This window comes from Medicago sativa, chromosome 1 (genome assembly GCF_051527215.1).
Source record: "Medicago sativa cultivar Bolivia chromosome 1, Bolivia_mono, whole genome shotgun sequence".
In the NCBI taxonomy this organism is placed as follows: Eukaryota; Viridiplantae; Streptophyta; class Magnoliopsida; order Fabales; family Fabaceae; genus Medicago; species Medicago sativa.
This window is the reverse complement of record NC_140749.1, coordinates 84,991,986-85,001,441: the sequence shown is the minus strand read 5'-3', so window position 1 is coordinate 85,001,441 and position 9,456 is coordinate 84,991,986. Positions and strand designations below refer to the sequence as shown.

Sequence of the window (9,456 nt, the reverse complement as noted above, 5' to 3'; positions counted from 1 at the left end):
TTCCTCTTCTTCTTCTCTGATTCGAATCCTTTTGATCCTTCTTCTTCTCTTCCCAAAAACCCTTCGTGATCGCGCTTGCGCTTGAATTGCGAAGGTACGAATTCGATGATGAAGATTCTTGATGAATCTCTGAGAATTTGTGTAAATTCGAATTGATTTCGTACAATAATTGCTGAATTGAGCTTTGTGTTGGTGAATTTGATATGAATTTTGTGATGAATTGGTGTGGATTTGTGTTTGTTACGGTGGTTGAGATTCTGTTACGGTTGTTTTTGTGGTGGTTGAGAGTTTGTTACGGTGGTTAGGGTTTGAGCATTCAAGAGTGTCCTTGAATTTTTCTGGATTTGATTCTTTTATCTGGGAGAGAGAATTGTGAATGTGTTTATGAGTTGGCACTGTGTGATTGATCATTCTGGACACTTGTGCAGTGAATGCGCCTTTTATAGGCTGCCATGTGGCCTTGATAGCCAATGTGTGCTTGCCACGTACTCTGGACTTGCTTGGACTGAAATTTGGACTTGGGGCCTTTATGCAATTGTGAAAATTAAAAGGGCCAATCTGCAAATAAAAAAAAGGACTAAAAAAAATGAACTGGACCAAAATAGGACTACTCTGCAATAATAAAAAAAAAAGAAAGAGAAAAAAGACTTAAAAATAAATTCGAAACAAAAAGGACTTGAATGCAATTTTTTAAAAAATTTGAGGACTAATATAAAAAAATGAATTAAAATTTGATAATTGGAAAAGAACTTAAAGTGAAACAAAAAATAAAAAACACAAAAAGGACTAAAATGAACCAACTGCTTAAATGAGGTACTTCAAAGTAACCTCTCTCTGTCGAAATTTTGTGTGAAATGACCAAAATGCCCCTGGGGACTAAAACGACTCAGAATGACTCAGATGCAATTTTAAAGTGGTTTTAACATGGAATTAAAGCAAGAGCTTATTCAGACAAATTGAAAAGACTCAGAGACAATTTTAAGAGATTAAACAGAGCCTTAACACTGGAAATGACTAAAATGCCCCTAGGGGCTAAACTGACTCAAAATGACTTCAAATGCAATTTTTGAAATGGATTTTGATATGGAATTGAAATAAAGACTTATTCAAACTATTTGAAAAGACTCAAACAATTTTTAAGGACTAAAATGAGTTTGAATACAGGAAATGACTAAAATACCCTATTTCATGAATTTTGCAAATAACATTGAAATAAGATGTAGAGAAATATGCAATTGATCAGAGACAAATTCAAATGACTTGAAATACAAGAAAAGAAGAGTTGAGCTAGTATTTTTAGGTCCAAAATTAGGGTATAACAAATATGCATTTCATCCCTGCAATTATAGGTCATTTGATTTTTCATCCATGAGCTTACTAAGGGCATTTTAGTCATTTCGCGTGCATATGATTCAATTAGCAGTGCCACGTCATCAAATCAGTGACGTGGCAGTGATTAAAGAGGGATGAATTTTCAAATGATTAATTTTTACAGGGGCAAAATGGAAGGATTAGTAAGCTCATGGATGAAAAATCAAATGGCCTATAATTGCAGGGATGAAATGCATATTTTACCCTTTAAATAAAGATCATAGTCGACCTTTCATCATAGTAATTCTATCATTTAGTATTTCTAATTTAAAGTCAAATTGCAATTAATGTAGATTTGATTTGTTAAAATTAATTTTTTTTTTATTAATAACATTGTTAGTGTGTAGACAAACGCTCATCTATCTATTTTTCGAATAAAGATCATAGTCTATCTTTCATCCTAGCAAATATTAAACTTAAAGTATTGAACCAAATTCTATCATTTAGTATTGCTGGTTGAAAGTCAAATTAAGATTAATGTAGATTTGATTTGTTAAAATTGATTTAAAGATAGTTTAAATTAAATTTGATTCAAAATTTAATTAAGATTAAAAGACCAAAGTTGACGTTCGTAGCAGAAAATATTAAACTTAAAAGTTTAGAATGAAATTCTATCATTTAGTATTACTATTTTTAATTATAAAAGATCAAACTAGGATTAATGTAGATTTGAAATTTAATTAATAATCAACATTTTAAAAAAAATATAGAAAGGATATAAGTTATTTTAACATATAAGATGGCCTGGACACCATGTATTCTCTCCATATCCAGTGTTAAGTATAAGTCTCGTCACATATATTTTTTTATTCAATATGGGACTTTTAACCCACTCTTCACACATCAAATATGAGACCCTGTCTACTTCAGCCTTTGTCTCATCAGTAATCAATAACATATATCAATTCTGTAAAATAAAATTACTTTTTCATCCAACCTCGACACGATTTTTTAACTTACACAAATGCACCATAAATTATGGCAATAATTTCATATTTTGTTTTTGTGGATGCTACTGAAGATCAAATACAAGTCGAGTCCAACCATATAAACAGATCGTATTCCCTTAGTCCCAAGTACAACAAACTTACAACAGCAGACGTGATATTACTTAAATTAATAAATTCATAAAAACATGATGACATTGCCAAGTGAAATCTATATGGGTGCGTAGTCATCAGCAGCCGGAGGAGCTTGAGATATGGCAGATAATACAACAAAGGTACCAAATAAGATTGTGATTATAGCATTGAAGTTGACAAGTAAAGCTTCAGCCCCGTATTTTGCCACCCCTGAACTCTCCAGGAATGTGAGCTTCTCGAGAAACCCAAGAGAAGAAGTGGCGAGAGCCAAAATATACACAAACAGCCCAAATAACACGTGCCATGGAACTGACTCACGTCTTAACTCTGAACTCCCACCAGGGTAGAAAAATACCACAAACCCAAATATCCACTGCAGGTATAAAAAAATAAAATACATATGTTAGGAAAATTGAAAGATAATTGTGTTCTAATATAGCATGATGTCAAATCAAATGATTCATTTGGATAAGCCAAGTTTGGATTTTCAATTAAGAGTTTGCACTTTGCACCATTGGGTTATGAGTCAGTTCCTTCTCCTAATTTTCTGTTTATCTAATATTATCCCCTTCATGCAAGGGAGAGAGTAACAAATTAATAGAGAACTAAAGGAAGAACCCGTACATAACTTAATAATTGGATCATAACTACCTAGATCAAGTCCTGATAGTATAAGATATAGTTTGAGTTTGTTATAAGTGGTTAGAGTTTGTTAAAGATAGTTACAACTTACAAGTTGGTTAGTATTGGTTGCAAATTAGTTAAGATCTGTTAATATGGTTAGGACCACTATATAAAGTGTATCCTATACTCATTGTAATCAAATTTTATCATTCTATGGATTTCAAATTTTCTCCTTGCAGACTATAGCAGCTAGCTGACATAGAATCCACCGTCACAGTGACATGGTGTTAATTTGACAACACTGATGCATTCACAGTAAACAGAAGCGCTAATGGCAATAAGAGACCATATAATCATATCCTGCTTTCAATTAGACAATACTAGTACTATCAAATAGTTTACCTGAATGCCATAAAGGGAAATAACCCCAATTCCAAGCCATGAATGTAAGCTGTACAGATTGGCAATCCCGCTTTCATTGTGATTCTTGAACGCAGCACAAATTCCAATTATTCCAAGTACTATTGCAATTGCGTGGAGTACAAGGTGTATCAATTTCTTTACTTCCTTCTTCAATGGAAGAGATTTGTAACTTATAATAGCTGCAATTTTTATTTTATGAATCAGCTTGTAGGTCAACAAAAATCCAGGATAGCAATGACTCGTAAAGAAGTAACATGTGAAGTGTGAACTTATTTTGCTTACCTTCACCTCCAATTATTATTAATCCAATAAGCATAAGAACAGGATGAAGCTGAATTAAGAAAAAAAGATATGTTACGGAAATCACAAATGATATATCAGAGCTAAAAAATAAATACTTTTTTTGAGTATTTTTGTGATTAACAGCAAGTGAATAATATCATATGATTAATCAACTTGCCTAATAAATTATTCATCCTACATTTCTTTGACTTCATAATGCATGATAAAATATCAGGACTTAATATGATTATTTAAATTGGAAGGAACACATCTCTGAATATCAGTTTTTTAAAATTAAAAACCACCTAATCAAAATAATCATATATTAAATTGAATCTAAAAGAAAGAGACATGGCAAATCACATGGTCAATTGCTTATAATTGCAAGACACTTCAAATTTCCTAACTCTAATTATCTTGTACTAGAAAATAAGCAATTTCACTGTTTTAATTAACATCATTGAGAATAGATAATTCAAAGGCTAATAATAGCACTAGTGAACAATCTTGACAAAACTAAGAACAGAATTGAAAAAATATTAAAAGTATGATTTATTTTATCCATATCTAGTGCTTGAGCCGGCACTACAGGAAAATTCATTTTTCATTCAAATGAACAGATAAGTATGTGTTGTCAATAAGCCCGTCATGTATGATAGAAAAATTTGGACCCCGTCAATTATAAAATTCTAAAGAAGTGGGTACGGAATGGGGCCAATAATCAAACATATAAAAAATAATATTAAAGACGACTAAAAAACTTCTTTGATCCTAAATTTGTTTGAACCATACAGTGAAAACTCCACATAGAGAAAACAATGGCAAAGGCTACGGTGGGAGACCTCTTTAGGTCTCCTACCATAGGAGACTTGAAGTTTTTTTTTTTTTTTTTGCAAAATGGATGTCAAGCATTAAATATATTAGAAATATTTTGAATGGTTGAGATTTATAAGTTACTTGACCTACTAAGATTCTATATATATTTTTTTTGGTATAAATTAAGATTATATTTTTTAATATATATATATATATATGCAAGGTCTGGGGTTCAAACCCCGGTCACTACCAAAAAAATATATTTTAAAAATACCAATTAATTTTGGAATTACATTTAACAAAGGGTGTTTTTAACAATGTTGGAAAAATTAAAAAAATCCCAGCATGCTCATACGCCTTAATTAATTCTGATTTAATTTTAATGATAATAACTATATAATTATGAATAAAAATAACATTAGTAATCACATTCCTTCAAAAAAAAAACATTAGTAATTACATATTATGTTTTTTTTTGAAAGAATATTATGGTATTTTTAAATAGGGATAAATATGTTTTTAATCCTTATCAATATATCAACTTTTCATTTTAGTTCCTCTAGAATCATTCTTCAATTTTTAGTTTCTATAAACTTTTCAATCACTGTATTTTTAAGTCAATTCATGTGTAGCAATTGTATTTTTTAACGAAATTGTATAGAATACTGTAAATATCTCTAAAAAATATTATAATTTTTAAATAAAACATGAATTACGTATGAATTTTTAACCGCAAAAAGAGTAAAAATTCATATTTAACTCATGTTTTGTTAGAAAATTATAATTTTATTAACTTTCATCCTTTGGAAAAATTTCACAGAATGAAGGTTAATTTTTAGAAGTTACTCATAGAATCACAGTTAGTATTTGAAAGATTCTCATAGAACAAGAGGTTAGTCTTTAGAAGATTCTCATAGAACGGAAGTTAGCCTTTAAATGATTCTTATAGAACGGAAGTTAGTTTTTAGAAGATTCTCATATAACGGAAGTTAGTCTTTAGAAATTTTTCATAGAACGGAAGTTAGTCTTCGAAAGATTTTCATAAAATAGAAGTTAGTCTTTGAAAGATTCTCATAGAGTCCTAGGTATTTACTGCTATAGGGTCTACTCGCTTTCAGTATAGTTGTCTAGTTTTTTAACTAATTTATTTCTAGATAGACATGTATAAATATCACGATATAAACATCAATATTAGGCTCTGTCACAACCTTAGTGCCTAATATATGGTTGCACTACAATACAAATAAATCTTTTTTTTGGTAGTGACAATACAAATAAATCTAACATAATAAAACTTAATAGCAAACAGAAAATAAATAAATAAACGATATTAAATTAAATAATTATCCAACAAAATAATTATATGATATTCTCTCACAATAATTTGTCATTTTTTGGTTGTTTTAAAGGATCTCCCAATTATGTTTCTACGTGATTAATATGCAATTTAAATATTTAAAACCTATTGACCATTTATATGTATATTCTATGAGAGAATTAGTACGTAACATTTCTCTGTCTTTGTATAGTTCAAAGAAGGATAAGTTATTTTAATGGGTTATGTTTTTGATCCCTACAAAATTACGACCTTGTAAGTTTAGTCTTTATTTAATTTTAATAGCATTTTTAGTCCCTACAAAAAATTTCTGCACTCAATATTAGTCCTTACTCAATCCAAATTTGTTTAATTTATGCATAAACTGTTAAGTTTTTCAACAATTTTTTACAGGCGTGTTAAGAACGTTATTAAAAGGTCATCCGAAAAAATATCGCAAAAATTTGATTTTTACGTCCATATTTTTGTTACTTATATCTTAAACTTTTGTCGTTTTAAAAAATTCATATTTAATTTATTTCATGTTAAAAAATTATAGATTTTAGTAAATGAACCTTTCATAGTGTTCTAAACTTGTATAAAAAGAATCGTTAAAAAATTTAAGAGTTTAAGGATAATTAAACAAAATTTATTTTAGCAGGGACTAAAATTATAAGTAATTTTTTTTGTAAGGATTAAAAAAGCTATTAAAATTAAGTAAGGACTAAACTTAGAAGGTCGCAATTTTATAGGGACCAAAAATATATTTAACCCTATTTTAATTAATATGAATTTCCTATATTGATCTTGTAATATTCATACCACCACAATGTACATGAAATGATTTACTATATACTTTTCTATCTCCAACACAATAAAGCTGCAAAAACAGTGTACATCACCTGCAAAAACAGGTTATTTAAGCTGTCCAAAAAAATAAAAAGAAAGAAACGGGAGTCTCCCACGGTAGGAGACCTACTGTGGTCTCCCACCCTAAATGGCACCGAAAACAATGGGAGTAAAAAAATTCAATTCTCTTTCCTTCTTGATACTTTTTTTTATAAAACAAGACCAAATTTACAAAAGGAATTGGACAACTATAATGATGCTAATGACTTTTATTAAATATAAAAACAAGGAAAATCCCATATTTTATTTATCACAAGTTGCAGTAGTAACGGGCCGGACAGCCTCAAAGTATATAATATTACACGAGATACATGCGATGCACCACGTTAAGCTTTTTTTTTGTTTTTTTTTTTTAATAGTAAACTGATTTACTTTTTTTGCAATGAATAATGAATCATATCAAACTGATTCAAGTATTTTGAAAGCAGAGATACAAATTTAATTAATGCACCACCAGTCAAAATTGTACTTAATTAAAAATTTAATTATTTCCTTACAAAAAATTAAAATGATTTAAATCAATTAATCACGTAATAAAATAAACCCCACTATTTATTTACTGCGTATAAACACCATTATTATTGACCAGCTAGACTAGTTAGTTAGGAGAGATAAATCTGGAAAGAACTTTCATCTCAAGTTCTAGCTTTCAACAAACAAAAATAAAATGAAAATTACACAAGTGGCTCATAATTCAAAAAGCTATGCACAGTACTCGTAAATTTGTTTTTTAAAAAAGGTGAAAAAATTGCAAGTTTAGTGCATAGACCTACTCCAAAGAAAGTTGAATGAAATTGAGAAAGTAAATAACATTGAATTGAATAGAAACAAATAGGGAGAGATTGGAGAGAGAGTACATTGAAGATTTGAGCTTTGTTGTCAGAATTCCAAGCCAAACCACCTCTGAAGTGTAAGTTCCAGACCAAGACCAAAACGATTGCGACAATACCAAGAAGATGAGCAACGTAAGTGAAGGGAACAGCAGGTACACCTAACGCCATCTTCTTCTATGTTTGTGTTTGTGGAAAGTGATGTTGGAGTTAGATTCTTATTAGAACATAGAAGTGGAAAGTGGACACAGCTCGTAGTCGTAGGTGAGATACACGGTGTGTGTGTAGACTTACAAATCCTCTAACTACCTAATCAACGTGCGATGCTTATCGAAATCTTTCTCTTTCCTATCTAGATGCTTGACACGTCGTTCTTTCTCTTACCACTCTTTTACCTGCTTATACCTATATCCCTCTAATCATAAATATATTTGGACGCATACAAATCGAAAATTTTAAATCAGAAATTAATTTTGTTGTGTCATTTATATTTTAATTTTTATAATTTATGTATGTCCAAATAAATTTTATTTGGTGTTGTATACATGGAAGAATTGTTATGCTTCTACAACTTCTTTGCCCTTCATTTGCTTTGTTTACACTAAAGTTGGAAAAGTATTTAGGCATTTCAATTTGGCGCGCACATAAACTTAAGAAAAAGGTAAAAAGAAATGAGGAATTCAATAACGTATATAATTAAATTAAAGTAATTATATGACATTTGTTTTTTGTTCGTGTGTCTAAATAATGATCGAAATGGAGTATTTTTTATCAAATAAGACTTCGTCCATTAGCATTCAAAAAAAGACATTGTCCATTAAAATTTCGAACTATGCATGTTTTGGTAGCTTATTTTGTTAGAGTTCAAAGGAGATGTATGTAATATTACACATTTGTTCAAAATGAGAATTCATTATTCTAAAGCATCACCATACTCTTACAACTTTTTTTAATAAGTCAAAATGGATTAAACTATCAAAAGACCTACACTTTCCAATACAAGGTGTGTTAGGAAGAAAATGTCAAGTCAGAAGATTACAAAGTCGAAGAAGAAAACAAACAATAAAAAAAAATTACGAACTAAGTTATAACTCCCAAACATATAATTGGGTGACACCACCAAACATGGTAGTCAAAAGAGAAAGTAACGAATTTCGCATTTAACTATGAAATGTCAGGAACTTAATTTTATCGAGCAATTGATGTAAATAGTATTCCTTTATAGTGACAAAATAAATTATTTTTATTAGATGACAACGTAAAAATACTTACAGCTTACAATGCCACTTTATTCTAAGTATGTTATGCTGGGTAAAGATTAATTTAAATCGATTGATTTTATGAAATTTATATTGGTTAAAGATACGAATTATACATGCATTGTGTTCAGTTTAAAAGTATAATCATAAAAAACTTAGTGATCTTGGGCATATTTCTCTAGTTTGTTGTGTATATAAAGATTTAGTGAATATACTCAAAAAATTGTTGTTATTATGATGGTAGGAACCCGGACGACATTTGTTAAAGGTTATCAAATTCTAAGCAGTGTTCTTATTGCCAGTGAGGTTGTTAAGAAAGTTAAGAAGAGAAACTACGAACTTGTTTTACTGAAAACGAACTTCGAAAAGGCGTATGAATCAATGAATTAGAGGTAACTCAAGGATGAAGATAACAAGTTTTCAGACTAGATATAGGAGATGGAGTACGAAGTGTGTTAGTTCAGCTAGTGTTTTGGTATTTGTTAGTGGGATTCCTATTAAATGATTTTTCGTACGAAGAGGACTATGACATGGTCGTCCTCTTC

The 9,456-nt window shown here is 29.8% G+C and overlaps 1 protein-coding gene across 1 annotated transcript; it reads right to left on the bottom strand.

The window, feature by feature from the left end:
- Positions 1-2,276: 2,276 nt before the first annotated feature.
- Positions 2,277-7,938, bottom strand: ACYB-2 (Cytochrome b561/ferric reductase transmembrane protein family). The gene is made up of 4 exons (XM_085739964.1): positions 7,680-7,938; positions 3,783-3,831; positions 3,480-3,679; positions 2,277-2,826 (listed from the first exon to the last, which is right to left on the bottom strand). The coding sequence occupies exons 1-4, from the start codon at positions 7,821-7,823 to the stop codon at positions 2,530-2,532; spliced, it is 690 nt and encodes a 229-aa protein (XP_085596090.1). The 5' UTR covers positions 7,824-7,938; the 3' UTR covers positions 2,277-2,529.
- Between the last annotated feature and the right edge of the window lie 1,518 nt (positions 7,939-9,456).